The sequence below is a fragment of the Blennius ocellaris genome (genome assembly GCF_963422515.1).
Source record: "Blennius ocellaris genome assembly, chromosome: 2".
NCBI classification, from domain to species: domain Eukaryota; kingdom Metazoa; phylum Chordata; class Actinopteri; order Blenniiformes; family Blenniidae; genus Blennius; species Blennius ocellaris.
The window spans coordinates 24,856,419-24,872,879 of NC_137651.1; the positions used below are offsets into that span (position 1 = coordinate 24,856,419).

At 42.2% G+C, this 16,461-nt stretch overlaps 1 protein-coding gene across 1 annotated transcript in view; it reads right to left on the minus strand.

The window, feature by feature from the left end:
* Positions 1–650: 650 nt before the first annotated feature.
* The window catches only part of pou2af1 (POU class 2 homeobox associating factor 1), a gene marked incomplete at its 3' end in the record, with an annotated part of 15,987 nt that continues 176 nt past the window's right edge, over positions 651–16,461 (minus strand). Inside the window, exons 2-5 of the mRNA XM_080510923.1 lie at positions 10,107–10,243; positions 4,157–4,196; positions 3,736–4,070; positions 651–1,049 (exon numbers count right to left, since the gene is read on the minus strand). Coding sequence (XP_080367049.1) covers positions 651–1,049; positions 3,736–4,070; positions 4,157–4,196; positions 10,107–10,243 — 911 coding nt within the window. The remainder of the gene's footprint in view (positions 1,050–3,735; positions 4,071–4,156; positions 4,197–10,106; positions 10,244–16,461) is intronic.

Consider the following 16,461-nt stretch of genomic DNA (forward strand, 5'->3'; position numbering starts at 1 on the left):
TTCGGGATAAGAAATGTTTAGCATGTCAATGAAAAGTAACAGTGGAAAAACAACCTGACTAGAACAGGTGCGTGTTTCTGCCTTTCAAGGGCAATTTCACCCTCTTAGTATCACTTATGATCGTTCACACTTGTTTTTACATGAGGCCAAACCACTAATCAAACGTTTCACGTTTCGTTACAAGGAGGGGAAGTTCACCGTCAGAGTAAGAGTTCACCACTTTCCCCTTTCAGAGAGCAGGAGGGGCGTAGGGCCCATTAAATGGTTTAAGATTTTAAGAGTCTGTTCACATGAAAAACTAACTGAAAATGCAACTTTTTGAGAACGGCTGCCAAGGTGGGACTTTTTGAAAATGCTCAGGCTGGAATCAGGACCAACTCAGGACTTCATTTTCAGTGTCCCTGCCGTTGCTGCGTAAACAGACATTGTTATCAAGACGTCGTCATCTTAATGGGAAACGTGGCGGCTCAGTGAAGGACAGGATGGAGGTGAACGGAGATGAGCCCATCCAGCACGGAGGGTGGAGCTGCATCCAAGATGATAGTTTGAATTTGAAATGAATAGGACGTGCGTCTTGAACTAATACAGCTCGTACAGGATAGGAGTGCTGGAATGACTTCTTTATCATGGATGAGAAGGCTGGTCCTCGTTCAGACGTCGGGAATGAAGATGGAGCCGGTGTAGGAGTCTTTGTCTTCCTCTTCCCCACTTTGTTTGCGTTCCTCCAGAATCTTGTCCAGAAGGTTTGGTGAGTCTCCCCGGTGAGACTGAGCGTGTGTCCCCATGTCCAGCTGCTGGTCTGTATGCAGCAGGTCCAGGATCTGTGGGAGGGGCTCCAGCTGTGGGACCATGGTGGTCAAGGACATGGACAAGGGCATGTGGACCAAGGAGGACCCGGGCAGGGCGGCAGCACCGGGGGCAAACTGGACTCCTGCGTTAGGCCTGGTTGATAAGGTGGTGAGGGACTGAGCCCAGGGCAGGTAGGTCAACCCGGAGTCCTGCAGCTCCAGGGGAGGGAGGGGGGTTTGTCCCGGAGCCACTGGGATCGTCTGAAACAACAAACAAGTCGCAATCATTTCCATTCGATATGAAACCATTGGTCGAGCTTCTTCCACCTCCGTCCTCAAGCCTTAGTCACATACATTCCAATCCCCAATCTGTCCTGGGTTTTATTGAGGCATTGAGGACAGCAGCTGTTGGCAGTTGGAATTTATGGTGGAAAAGGAGGTGGTAGTCTGTTAGAGACACTCTCTCATCAAGAACTACGTCTCCAGCTGCTCCGATAAAGCAGCTCAGCACACAAAACATGCAAAATTTGCAGTGACTGATGAATTGGTGGCTCCAAGATAAATCAGCATCATTCAGTTGAAACGTCGGCTCCCAAAGGGAATTCAGACCTGTTTCGTTTTGGGGGTTTTTCTCCATTTTGAAACTCACTTTGTCCGAAACAAATTAAGACAGAGTCTAACATGAGACTGTAGCCAGGTTTACAGTGAAACGCCATCGTTGTTGTGTATTTATTCCTGAAAAGTTTGCCTTTACACTGCAATTTTCATTTACACCACCAAATTCTGAGAATTACTTTTAAAAGTAGATGCGTTTTTGTCAGGAGGGGCTTCAGCTTTGGAACGTCTGGATGAAGCTTTAAAATGTTCCTGTTCATAGACATAGAAATTGCTCTTGAATAAACAGCAGGAATATAATTAATATGATCAATGAAAGTAATTAAAACTACAACTAAATACAGTATATAAATAGTAATGGGAAACATCAGTGTAATTGTTGGTATATTACATAAACTGTGTAAATACTTGTACAGCTATAATGTGATATGATGTGTATATGTGTGTATGTGTAATATGGTGTGTATACTTGTATACTATGAAATGTATTATTATGTCTTGTGGTCTCGCTACATCTTGTATTTGATTTGTTAATAGGGGTTAGGCAAAATAAGTATTTAATTTCAGCCTAAACCTTTTCAGACTGTACATTTCTCAACCTATGGATTAAAATGCTTATCTTATTTTGTTCATCACTGACTGAAGGAATAATAAAAATAATAATAATAATAATAATAATGATATATGCCTCTACAAGGTAGTTAGCATGTCTGACCATGAGTAGGCGCTGTTAGGTTGATTTTGTAATGAAACCATACACACACACAGACACACACATGCATGCAAAATGCTGCAACTGCACATGTTGCATCACATAAATCGCAAATATTTCTTCTCGGTAATGTTTCCCTCCAGACTCACGACTCTTCGGTCCAGATCCTCCGTTAGAGCCGAGAGTCTCCAGGAATAACAATCCAACCTGGTCGTCTCGTCATACTAAAGTCCATGAACTTGCCATTGTTGATGTTTATGGCTTATTGTTCTCTTCAAGCGTGTGGTTTCATTACAAAGACAGAGCAACAGCACCCTCTAGTGGCTCAACATTAAAACAACGTAATTTTCAGCGTTTCTGCTGTTGCCATAGAAATAAACATTGTTTTACAAATTTTGCAGCGTAAAGGAGAAAGTTTTCTAAAATTAAATCACAAAAAAGACGTGTTTTGAAGGTTTGCCGCGGAACTGTGGACGTACAGAGACGTGGATCAGAGGACAGACGGACAGACGGACAGACGGACAGACGGACGGACAGACGGATGGATCTGTTGCCTGAGGGGATTTTTACGTTCACAGACTTGAGGTCCACATTTACAGTAAATCAGCATCCGCAGATGTTCAGGTTCATACAACATGTCCCACTGGCAGCACAGTGTCAGATTAACTCTCAGCTTGAGGTCCGCCGTGGATTAAAACTCTGTCTTACTGGAGAACTTTAATACACTGAGATGTCATCAATCTCCTAATTTTGCATTTAAAGTTACTTCCCAAATCTCAAGATATCAAGTATTTTAATTTCCCAAAGGGGCGTCTTCTCCATTAACCGCCACATGTTGTTCGGCTCCTGTTTCGCACGGCTTTAATAATGACAATCGAGCCTCAACCCTTCCTTGGAAGCATGTTTTGATCTGTGGACTTCCCCTTTTGGATATCGACCAACGGACTGTGGCAGGCAGTGCAAACATGTCTCTCTTCAGTAGTGGAAAGTGTGGGAACACAGGAAGGCGAGAGGTTCCCCCACAGCCAAGTTTCCTCACTTGGCTTGTGGGTTGTTTTTTGTTTGGTTTTTTTAGCTCTTCTGTATTTCATTACCAGTTGAAACCAGATCAACTTGAAAATCCAGTGCATCTAGCGGTTTAAGTCGACCACTTTCTCTTGTATGCTGAAACTTCACCATGTGAGCTTTTCCTGATTTCAATTTAGCAAATAAAAGTGAATCCATCAATCAGGGAATCGTCTACCTGGGGAGAAAAACAGTATTGTCTAAGTGGGAATCGTCTACCTGGGAAAAAAAACACTGTTTAAGTGGGAATCGTCTATCTGTGAATCGTCTACCAGGGAAAAAACACTGTTGTCTAAGTGAGATTCGTCTATCTGGGAAAAAAACCAATGTCGTCTAAGTGGGAATCGTCTACCTGGGACGACGCCCAGATATCATCAGACTGATCTTCTCTTCTGCTCCTTTCCATTCAGACTCTGTCACATTGGAAGTTTTGTTGCAGGGAGTGTTTTTTTTTATTATTATTATTTTGTATGAAATTTCCAAAATAAAAATAAAAAATCCTTCCAAAGAAAACAAAAAAGAAGAAAGCCTGTGATGTGGAAACTCTTCACTCACCCCAAAGTTAGTGAGCAGTGGCGTGTGAGTGTAGGTCAGCATGGTGTAGCTGGGGCAGAGCGTCTGCATGTACACGTCTGTAGGCAGAGCCGGGGGGGCCGCCGGCGGGAGGGCCCCCGAGGGGGCCGCCGTCTGGACCGTCTGGGTCGCCGTCTGGCCCGGCGGCTCCTGCTGGCTGTAACCCGATGAGGACCAGGCCATGGCTGCAGGCTGCGGACCGGCGCCGCTGACGCAGGGTAGAGCGACCCTCCACCCGGCGCTCCGCTGGCCCCCGTCGCCCCCGGCAACCGGGGCCTCGGCTGCAGAGTCACCAGCGGCTGCAGAACCAAACTGAGCTGCACGGGCAAGAAAAGAAACCCTCAGTTACTGGAGGGAAGCAGGTTCGGTTTGGCTGTCGTGTTGGAGGAGGTTGCTGGTGTACCCGGTGGAAACGCTGACTGGTTGTTGTGTGACATCACTTCCTGAGAAAAACAAGACAAAGTTATGTTAACACAGCAGCCAACAACCTTTTTCTGCACCACGGAGCAGTTCAATGTCAGACAACATTTTCACAGACCGACCTTTAAGGTGTGGCGGATAAGTGCAACAAAATAAAATGATACGACCAACACAAAAACAGTAGTATTTTGTAAATATAATAATAAAGGCTAATTCACTGTGTTTGTTATTCTTCTGTCTCCTCACTGGACCGTTTCCTCTTTTAAAGACACTTTCCAAAGACTACCGTTTTTTGTTTTTTTTTTACATATTTTGCTGCTTGTGTAATATCAGATTTAATGTGCCAGTTTTCAAAATAAGAGATTCTTCACATTCGGATAATAAATAAAACGGAAATAATCTTTCTGTGCGGCCGGTACCAAACACCTTGTCTGCAGCCCGGGGGGGTTTGCTAGAATCTGTTTCTGTGTTCAGAGTTCCTCCCATAATTACCCAACCTGCCTCCAGAAATATCACCCTCCACTGCAGGTTTTATTTTATTTTTTCCTTTTGTCACAGGAAGTGCAGATTATGCTTGATTGTAATTGTATTGGAATTAAAGTTAGACCTTTTTGTTCCTGTTTACAGGGCACTGATTTCAAATTAAAATGTGCACGCGTTGGATTCTGGGTGTCCAAGCAACTAAATACTCAACTTTTTTTTGAACGTTTTCATTGCAAAAACAACAACAACACCGTCTCGTGGCTCGACATGAAAACTTTCTTCTGGTGCCGTTGCAGACGGACGTCGTTTTCAAAATGTCGGCGTTTAAACACAAAAGTTTTCTGAAACGAAAATGAAAAAATAAGACGTTTTCACTGGACATTTGTTTGGATTCTGGACTTCAGATTGTTTAAAAGTCACTTCATGTCAGGTTTGACCTCCCACTCGGGGGAATCCTGCTTCGGATAACGTTCAAATTAAATCTGCATCATAGACGACGGTTGAGGTTAGAAGTTAAGCCTCCCGGGGGGTCCGGGCTGGTGTGCTGCTAAGGCTCACGGTCATACTTCCCTTCCATGTCTCAGAAATCAATCAACCAAACTACCTCGCTCTCAAAAATACCATCAAGTACCAGAACCTCAATACGTTTGAAACCACTCATCCTGCATGCAAAGGACTTCAGGTTTGATGTTGCTGAAGAGACTAATTAAATAAGGAAGTAAAATATTGAGTGATGATGGTTAGAAAGCACTCAAAACGGCGCATTCTCAACTTTCAAATACACAAACTCACATTTAAGAGGATAATAGTCTTGAAATGATGGAATATTTGAAGCTATCGGAGGATAAATTATTGATACGTGGTGATTAAACTCATTTAAAAACGGCTTTTTCTTTTGTATGTGCGGTTTGTGTATTTTTACATAGAGAAGAAAAATGGAAAAGTGAATGAACGTGTATTCATCAGATAACTTTATGATGAAATCTAAGGCTCTAAGGTTTGATTGAGAGTCAGGGAGGTGTCTGGGCAGTTTTCAGGTACAAATTAATTCAAGAAAGACACGTGAATTTGTCCAATCTAAAAATAAAAATGATAAAGCCAAGGATTGATTTCACAAAATTTAACTCGCTTAATAACAGCCGCTGATCAAAACTAAGCCATTGGGGTTGTGATGAGACTAAATTCAAGGTATTTATCTTTAAAGTGACAACCAAAACAGAGATTTAGGATTAGGGCCATTTGAGGGTGGGGGTTAAGGGTAACACTGGGGGGATTGGGTTAATCCTAAAATTGAGGTTGCGGTTAAGTGAAGCTATCCTGGAGGCTCAATTCAGAGCCAGACCTGAAACTAAACAGAAACAACAACAAAATCTACAGGTCAAGGTCTCATTGTCATTACGATTCCGTTTTAAACCAAAGTCAAATCAGGTTTATGGCCAAAGCTGACAGTGTCGAGGGTCATAATGACAGAGTCAGTCTGGATAAGGTCTGAGGAGGAAAAGCTGCTGTGAGAGTTAGAGGAGCAGGTAAATAAAGGGGTTTTATTCATTTTTAGAAACAAGCAAAGGTGGCGCAGGTAAAAGCCGAGGTGAGATTGATAATCCAGGGAACAACAGGAACTGATGACGGTCACTGGATAAGGAGCGAAACAGATTTAAAGACACATGATCATGAAGTGAACCTGATTCAATCACTTTGAGAAACTAAAATATATGTTTGGTGTTTGGAATATGCGTGTAGTTTAAAAGAAATAATATAATGCAGATAAAACCTGTTTTACATCTCATGTGTAATGAAGGAGTTAGGATACTGACCAAAAGCCAGAAAAACAACCAAAAGTTAGAATAACGACCAAAAGTTGGAAAAAAGACCAAAAGTTAGAAAAAAAGACCAAAAGTTGGGGGGGAAAAAGACCAAAAGTTGGAAAAAAAAAGACCTAAAGTTAGAACCATAAACTCTTATCTATGTTTTAGTTTTGTTTTGTTTTGTTTGGTGATCATTTTACTTTAAAAAATAAATAAATAAATTGTATTACCTCTTAAATTACATTTATTCTCCATCAATGGATTTTGCTTTCCAGCATCCATGTGACTAAAATGTAGAACTTCTGATAATTCATCTAACAGCTCGATTTTTGATTTATTTTTAGTTTTTTGTGTAAATCTCTTTCATAAAACAACCAAAAACATTCAATAATTTAAGATTTTAACCTTTTAAATCTCAAGGTTTTGGGTTTTTTTAATATTTCACCCTAAACAAATGGCAAAAAAAAAGACTTATTGTCCATAAAATAAATAATAGGGGAATTTGTGGTCATCACTTTTGGATCTGTCAGAAATGAGCAGCAACAGTTGATTTAATTCGATTTGTATTGATAATGTAGACGTTTTTCAGCAGTTTGTGATCTGTTCATCTCTGTAATCAGGATCTTATAAACGTGCAGCAAAATGGATTTTATTCATCACTGATCACTTCGTTTTGCAAGAAAGACCACATTCTTCCGCCATAATTTCTGTAAATCCTGTAAATCATTTATAAACACCAGAAATAAATTGACTGAGTGACAGGCGAGTCCTTTGTTTGCTCCAGCAGGGAGGAGCTGCAGGCAGGTGGAGGACGTGGACGAGCTCCAGTTTTTTACTGCTCTGGGAATCTGTTGTTTATACTTCTGATTGTTGTCTCCTTTCATTCATCAATTAAACTCAACCTGATGTGTTAAACTCAAACTTAGTTTGAGGCGTTGTTTATGTGTGTGTGTGTGTGTGTGTGTGTGTGTGTGTGTGTGTGTGTGTGTGTGTGTGTGTGTGTGTGTGTGTGTGTGTGTGTGCAGGGCCGTCCCTGGCCAAGTGGGGGCCCTAAGCAGGATTTATTTTGGGGGCCCCCTTCCAATAACATAATAAGAATAATAATTATTATTATTACTATTTTTATTGTATTGACGTTTGGAAGCCATCTCTCTCTCTCTCTACTCTCTACCTGTAAACAACTGCCTGCCGGCCCATCTGACCGCTGATTGGTCAGATGGTGATGCTTCGCGCTTTCGTCTCTTTTTTTTCTCTCTCTCTCTCCTGCCTCGGGCTGACTTGGTGGCGGTGCTCTACGCACGCCTCTCGGCAAAATGCACGCGCATCCTTTGCGCATTTGCAGAGTCTGATGATACTTTATTGATCCCGAGGGAAATTCAATTCACTTGCGCAAAATGGGGCCCCCCATGGATCGCGGGGCCCTACGCACAGCGCGTGTTCTGCGTGTAGGGAGGGGCGGGCCTTTGTGTGTGTGTGTGTGTGTGTGTGTGTGTGTGTGTGTGTGTGTGTGTGTGTGTGTGTGTGTGTGTGTGTGTGTGTGTGTGTGTGTGTTTTAAAGTTCGCAACTTTTAAGTCCCAAAGTCCCCAGAAACAGTCTGCAGACCTCCTCTTATATATCTGGCTGTGAAAACACTGATGGAGAACAAACAATCACGCCACCTGATGGTTATATGGATAATCAGTATATCACTGTCCTCCGCTGCAAAAAAAAACCAAAACCTCAGTACAACTTTGTGTTTCAGTGAAAAGAGATCCGAGCACCAAGTCCGTTACTGAGAAAATAAAGAAATAAAGGAAAGTCAAAAAAAAAAAAAAAAAAAAAAGAAAGAAATATTTGAACTTGTTGTGAAGCAAACTGTGTTAATTGGGTTTTTTGCCCCCCCCCCCCCCTAAATTATCAAAGAATCTGTGGTATACCTGCGGGCGACGTTGCTGACGTATGACGTCACGTAATACTGGCAGGGTTGTGTCCGGGTACGAGCGCGCAGTATCGGACCTGACACCCGATACTGGTGGTGGTTATTATCTCTGGATCTCAAGATGAGGAGCTCCTGAACTCTTTCTGTGTGCGCGTCTGTGCGCGTGCGCGCGCGTGTGCGTGTGTGTGCGTGTGTGTGTGTGTGCGTGTGTGTGTGTGTGCGTGTGTGTGTGTGTGTGTGTGTGTGTGTGGGAGGGCTCTCTGGCAGGCTGCAGGTTGCTTTGCATAGGGCTGCCTGCCCGGCCCTGGAGCCATGCAGGGGAATGGGTGTAACTGTCATGGAAAAACACCTGGATTATAAAAGGAGAAAATCCCCCTGTTCTGGCTCCTGGCTCGGCCCTCGGTCCTGGAGGCTCGGCTCTGGACGTGGGGGGGCGGGAATCATTTGTTAAATAATGACTTAAATAACTCAGACTCTGTGTTTCTTGTGAAAACTTCAGCTCAACTGAACTGTTGTTTTCCTTCCCCTCAGATCTCCGCAGAGGGGCTCCCTGCAATGTTGTGTTTCATCGTCTGATGAGTGACGAACATCAGCCTGAAGACTAATGGCCATAAATCATGTGGACGTGATAACGGAGCTGCAATTAGGGTGACAACTGTTCACAAGACATTATCAGTGAGCAAGATGTTGATTTGGGTCGTCGTGGAAACGAGCCAGGGCCAACCATGGGGGAAACCCGCGCCACCGCTCCTCCACTGACGCATACGTGAAACAACTACATGTGGATTCTTGAAATGTTATTTACTGTTAATCCTTTGTGGGTTTTTTTTTTTTTTTTAATATATATAAATAGACTAGTGATGTTTGATTAAAGTCCAGAAGAGAAAAATGTTTCAGGCCCCGTCTGCATGACGTTTCAAGTGAAAACTGCATTTTCATTTCAGAAAAGATTCACGTTCACTCGCTGGTGTTCTAACTGTGTAGTTTCCCTGGTGGGCCACTAGTGGGTGCTCTCGTCTCTTTTCGTAATGAAACCACACACGATTGCAAGAGAACAAACACACAGACGACCAAGTTGGATTGTAATTCCAGTTGGCTTTATGACTATAAAAGTATAAAGTCCAGGAGAATCTGGAGGCATGGCGCTCTGGAAGGAAACGTTATTGTCCTTCTACTGAGCATGTGCAGTTCTCTATTCACTATGAGCCTAACGTGTTTGCCCGTCTCCACGACGACAAGAGTCATAACGTTTCCAAAATGCAAACCACAGTGAAGTTACAAGCTGAGGAGAACGGAAATGTTGTCGGGATTGATGATGACAGTGGAGGGATCGGTCCTCCACACTGTCCCACTCAGACATGACGTCCTGTGAATGATGCAATTTTTGCTCCTGCCAGTAGGTGGCACTGTTGTATTAAGATTAAGTTTGTTTGGTTTTTTTTGCTTTAACACATTTCTTATTTCTTTTACAACATTGTAAATAGAATTTATTTGTTTTGGTAACAAAAGTATTTTGTTTGATTAAGAATCCACTGGATATTTTGGTTTTGGTGTCATGTGGGCGTGTCCACTCGTCATTGTATTGATATTTCCCAATGTTACCCCGCGAGGACCCTCGATAATAGTCTTTGTCCCATTTCTTGGCGAGTTGTTACCAGAGTGTGAACGTCTCAATGTGGAAATGTGACAAACAGGGAAATAACATCTTGCGTCACGAAGGTCTCACGGCACTAGGGGGCGCTGCCTTGTGGCTGTGCAGCTCCAGACTCCTCTTCTTCCTCAGCAGCTCTCTGACCGGGTCTCGAACCCGGACTCCCTGGTAGGGTCTGGACCTGCCGGGCGCAGGCGACGCCACCGCTGCCGCTTTGAAGGGAGAACGACAGAGGAAGCGTGAGGTCAGAACTGAGGAAATGATCGTGTGCACATAAACGTGTGGTACAATCAGATGAGACGCCAAAACAAACAAACAAACAAACACCTTGTTTACCGAGAGGAGGATGAAGTGAGCTGGACTGAACTGCAAACTGGCCACAGACCAGGTTTGTGTGCTTTATACTGGCGAGCAGTAAAAAGAGTAATACAATCGAATTGGTTCGTCCATTGATTTAAATAGATCTCCTGCTGTGGAGCAAATAATCCTGAAGTAACAAATAAAGATGTAAGGAAGTATTTGAAATGTTTTTCCCAGAACCGCGAGCCATGAAACGTGACCTGGTGTGTGTATAAGTACAAACATACACAATCTGTTCAAGTAATTACTGCAAACAAAACTACACTCTGTCCGGTGTTTGTTGAAAACCGACACGTTACTGATTCAACAACTCGGGACCCCAAAGAGAAAACAGACTGTAGATCTGCTGGCCTAGATCGACCTGCAATCCAGAACCACTGTGATTTAAAATGTTTGATTTGTTTTCAGTTGATTTCTATTTGCAAGAAGGAAATCTCTGAAGATGTTTCATAAACAACTTTCTTAGAACTTCAAAAAGTGGTGAAGATATGCTCGTATTAAAACTGCATATTGAGTTTTGTCTTGATGAACATTTAATATCGGGGTTTGTTTACCAGGTTACACAAAACATAAAAACTATGAGATAAACATGCTGTTATTGAAAAGAAAAGGATTTCCTCAGCTGCTCCCCATGACTTTTATTTATCCGTTGAAAGATCTTTTAGTTTTTTCTAATCTTTTCTGTTGCTCTTCTTGAATTAATGTTTCTTTTCCCACAGCTTTGACTTTGTGAGCGATTTATTTGTTTATAAGTTATTTTTGCCTCGGTTCTTGATTCGTGTCACTTCATGTCAAACCGTCTCCACCTCATCGTGTCGAAACTAGTGCCGTCAAATCATTAAGATCCTTAATCAGATTAATCACATGGTTGCTGTGGATTATTTTTGATTAATCGTGATTAATTATCATTCATTTTAATCCATTTTAATTACTCTTAACGTGTTTGTTCACGTTAACAAAAAAAAAGTTTCACTTTTTGAAAGCAAACAGCATTAATGAGGCCTGTTACTGCTCAAGTCAAACTAACATGGTGAAACAGTCGGAGAGGCGACGCGCCAACATGGCGACTCGCTCACAAACTTTCTCGTTCATTACCAAAACAGTTCAGCAAAAAGTATTTCTGAAAACATTTCAGGTGAACAATGAGCTTTCCAGTAGCAGGATTTTCTATGTGCTCTGTCTTCTTCTGCGTTTTTGGTGTGTTTGGTGAGTCACAGCACCCCTAAAGGCCTGGCATGTGTACTGAATGCCCTGAAGCCTCGTGTTGAGCCGTGTTCATAGTGACCTGTGGACAGAATTATTATTTTTTTTTTTTTTTTTTTTTTTTGAGAACCTTGGGAAGAAAAAAGATCGGGGTTTTTTGGGGTTTTTTTTATCATGTGGATGCAGCCTGAGTTTGCCAAAGAGCACATTGGCAACACACCTGGGAAAATGTTTCATTGACTGTTAAATTGTTGTTTTCTTATACCTCGAGTTCCGCAGAAGAAATCAAATGCTCTACCAAGGAATTTAAATTACAAAATAAAGAAAATTAAAATAAAAAAAAAAACCCACATGAACAACAAATAGTTGGCCTGAGCTGGAGCGTTTTAAAAAGAAACTAAGTTCATAAATTCCTCTTGAATATCAACATCATCATATCAACCCAGTCCTTGGCAACAGTAACCTCATCCAGCTCCTTCATGTCACTGCTCATCGAAGGAGCAACTCGTACTTCAAGTTTACACTTCCTTCCTCTTCCCCGTGGTATCGGGTCAAACACTTTGTGTTTGTCGACGCTCGAGACCTCCGCTCAGGTCAGATCACAATTTAAGGTCAATCCCTGCAATCGAACACATTTCAAAGGGTTTCTCCTGGACACAGTGTCAGTTACTGTAAAACCTCCACAAATCCTCCGCTGCTGCTCAAGAATGAAACGTCAATGACGTTTCGCAGATGTTGGCACAGATCTCTGTCAGCGGTGACACTTTTCTTAGGTTGGCTCTTCATTGTTATTCCATCCCAGCAAATGTTAAATTAAGTTAAATACAGTGAACTTACAAACACATTTCAACAATCTTCAGATTGATTCAGGCCTCAGGGATTATAAAATAGAGTGACAGTGTTGATAATCAAACAGTGAATTAGAAGAGAAGTGACAGAGTTAGAGCCCTGGCGCCCTCTACAGGTCAGCTGCCACTCGGTCGTATTCCATTAAAAGTTCGACAGGAATGCCACACACAAACACCCTGGAATCAGTCTTTTACTCACAGATTATGCAACAATGATGCCCCACCAACAAGATGACTCCAGGTTGGCCTGGCTTTTTCCTTTCTTTGCGTTCAAGGACAAATTAATACGTTTGTATTCATGTGCAAATGAAAGCAGAATCTGTATGAAGACTTTTTTTTTTACCCCTTTGGTTCTTGATGTGACTCACGGAACCGGAACCTACCGTGGGGATTCTACCCCTGCACCTGTCACGTCAATACGAGAAAGCTGTGTTTGAATTAAAGTTTGTGTTGCAGTGACTGTCGGGGAGAGACCGTGTGGCAAACAGTTGTACAAGTAAGCCAGCCCAAATAAAACAGGTTATACCCACAGACAGCGGGTGCCAAGAAAACGTGTCGTATTGTGATTTAAAGCCTCGCGTTCCAGTCCCAGCATGTCGCCCCCCCCCCCCCCCCCCTTCTCTCATCGACACAATCATCCACACCAAGATGAACCAAACCCAATAGGCTCTGCTGGTGCTTTGTTGCAGCTGCTTCCTCATTCACCTCCATTCAGAGACGTGAGTTTACTTAACCAAAGCCGCTGAATGCTGATTCAGTTTAACAAGCAGCCGCTGAGCGTCTCAACATAAACTACCCACCTGCGCTGGGTGAGTGAGGAGCTGGGTGTTCCTCAGGATTAAACCTGCACCTCAGTGGTCAAGATAAATATGCATGACCTGAGAGCGGCTTCACCTGGGCTTGTATTTCAGGGGTCAGGCAGATAACCCCAGGCAGCTTCAGGGTGGAGAACGTGTGCAGCCGTTCTCCAAACAATAGCTGTTTTTTTCTTTGCACATACGTTCCGTGGCCCGGAGAGCCACTTCTGATGTTAATATACATTTTGTGAAATGATTTGGACAATCACAGTTGTATCGTATTCTTTCCAAGTGTCTCCACGGCAACAGTGCTCAGATACTTTTTTGTAAACGGCTCACAATGTGGATCTTTTCGAATGCAATTCAATAGTTTAAAATGACATAGATTGCGCTGAGCAAGATCCAAGATGGCCACCTGCTAAGAACTTCAAAATCAGGTTTTTATCAAGTGGAACCAACGTTACAGTCGGATACAAAAATCTGTAATATGGATGGTGGCCATTTTGGATCTTGCTCTCAGCGTTATTTACGGTATTTTAAATCATTTCATTGCATTCCTAGACTCCAAAAACCAAGAATTCCCCACCGATATCATGTTTCTATGTCAAACCGAACTAATGGCCAGATGTCAAACTTTGTAATACAGATGTTGGCCATCTTGGATTTCTCAGTTCTGAACGGGAACCCTTGATTTGCCAGCGTGGATTCAGCGTTCTCAAAACCCCCAGGATACAGATTTTCACACTTTCCTCCAGAAGTGAACATCTTTTTGACATGTCTGCCCCGCTAACCACCGGCCTCGCACGTGAACTCCCAACATTTTGAGAACGTTTCCAGGCAAACGCGAAATGTTTCTGAAACGAAAACACAAAAACTAAAGTCTGAATCCATCCAGAGGATCATCCACAGTGACCGTTTGGAGAAAGGCAGAGAGAGAGAGAGAGAGGGAGAGGGAGAGAGAGAGAGAGAGAGAGAGAGAGAGAGAGAGAGAGAGAGAGAGAGAGAGAGAGAGAGAGAGAAAGAGAGCATGTTGTGGTCTGTCCTCTACTTAACCTCTGCGCTGCAGTAAGGGTGTCCTGACAGCGTCTGTCCAGATTTGTATCGAGGCGCTGACAGATTATAATCTGTCAGACAGGCCAAGTTTTCACTCTCTAGAGAAACATCACTCTGTGACAAGGACCCGTGTGCAGACAAGTCTGGAGATTAACCAGAACTGGAACCACAACAGGTCTTCCACCTCTGCCGCCGTGTTTTCAAGCTTTTTGCTCTGAGATCTGAAATACTTTGCAGCAGCAGAAGTGTTGCTTTACAGTTTGGATAAACACTGATCAGGTCACACCAGACAGAACATTTCTTTACACCTCGCTGGCTGCAGATCAGATCCTTGTGGTGGGAAAAAGTGGAAGAAAACAATCCCTCCGCATTCGTTGCGGTGCGTCTCGGAGCGCCAGCCTTGCATGTTAGCGAGTTGCACGGCAATGGGAATCGCACCAACAACCATTAAAAGTCACTGACATGACCTGTTTTCAATGGTCACATTCTCAGCTTGAACATCGGCAGTTCATCAACATGTCGACACGCCTGGATGCACAAATGAGACGCATTCAGCTCTATAGGAAATACATCATGAGGAGACTCTTCATTTTACTACTGATTTCAAAATAGTTTCAGGAAAACATCATGAATTTTAAAATAAAAATATCAATATTAGTTACAGACAAAATCGCTTGGATTTCCTACTTTTCTTTTCTTGTACGCAAAAGACGAATTTTGGAAATTACTTCCTGAATGTTTGTTTGTTTTACTTCTTTCTACGCCTTCTACATACAAATGTGAGCAAGTGGGATGTGATGTTTCATTGTTTGTTTTATTTTTTGTTTCTTGTTTTTCCCCATTTAAATTTGAATGCCTCTCTTTTCCTTTCTTTATTTGTAATTGTATGTTCGAAATAAAGTTTCATTCATTCATTCTTTATGTTAACTATAATGTGTGCACACCATTTATTTGCTAAAGTTGTACTGGGGATGAATCTACTGTAGATAATGTAACAGTGTCCTCGCCATTGTTCATATTTACAACATATTGTTCTCTGCTGCACGTGTGTGTGGTTTCATTACAAAAGCCACCAACAGCACCCGCTAGTGGCCCGAAACGGAAACTACATAATTTTCAGTGATTCTGCCGTGTCAAGACATCGTTTTCAAAACTTTTCCATGTAAACGTAAAACTTTTCTGAAGCAAAAACACAAAAAAACGATGCATTTTAACTTGAAGTGTCGATGTGTGAGAATTCCCCCGACTGTTAACAGCATGCGATGATACATGTTGTAAAATTCCTTCAAGGAGTTTAATGAAAGTAAAAAAAAGGTTTAAAAAAAATTACATCAAATTACTACATTCTATAAATTTTGTTCGGCTGCTCAAGTTTCAAATCCCAAAGTGAATAAATATTTTCAGTTCAGTAGAATAAGCCATCGTCTCAACTGGAAGCAACGGTTTAGTCTGTGACACCGGTTCTGAAAGCTGTGAGCTTTTTCTCATTGCACAGTAATTGCAGTACAAATCTGTTGAGCTGAAACGTCCCATTGTCTCGCACACATGAGTACACAGCCGCAAACAACAGCGACTCAATCTGCCCAAAAGAGGAAGCTGCACAGCTGGACGGCGTTTTTTGCTGTTTCTGACACCATGAAATTAGTTTTGCATATCAGTCACTGCATACATATTTACACCTTGTTTGAAAGCGTGCTCTCCCTACAGAATGAACACTATATTCATTTTATGAACAAATTAAATAAAATACAACCTTTTTGAAGTAATGAGCAATGATAGTGTGTAGAAACATGGCATTTCCTTCTCTGTGTCTGTTTCTGTAATCTTCACTAGAACTCCAATCTCGGGGTTTTGGGCTCGTCCCGGTTATAATAATTCACCAAATAAACATCACAACATGTTGTCCTTCAAGTTCTCTGGCTTTGATGTTTTAGAGATATATAATCGCATAAAATCAACTAAAATAGGTTTAAGAGCTTTGAGAGGTTTATGGAGCGCATTAGTTAAATCCTTTGGTTTGGCAATTATAGAGTTTTATGCAAAACTTACTCCATGTCCTTGTAATAATGCAGGCAGAGGCTGAAATGTGCATTTCGGATGGACAGAACATTTCTTGAATAAACTTAAATTATATGTTCTCACAAAAGCAAAAAAAATCTAAAATTGTGC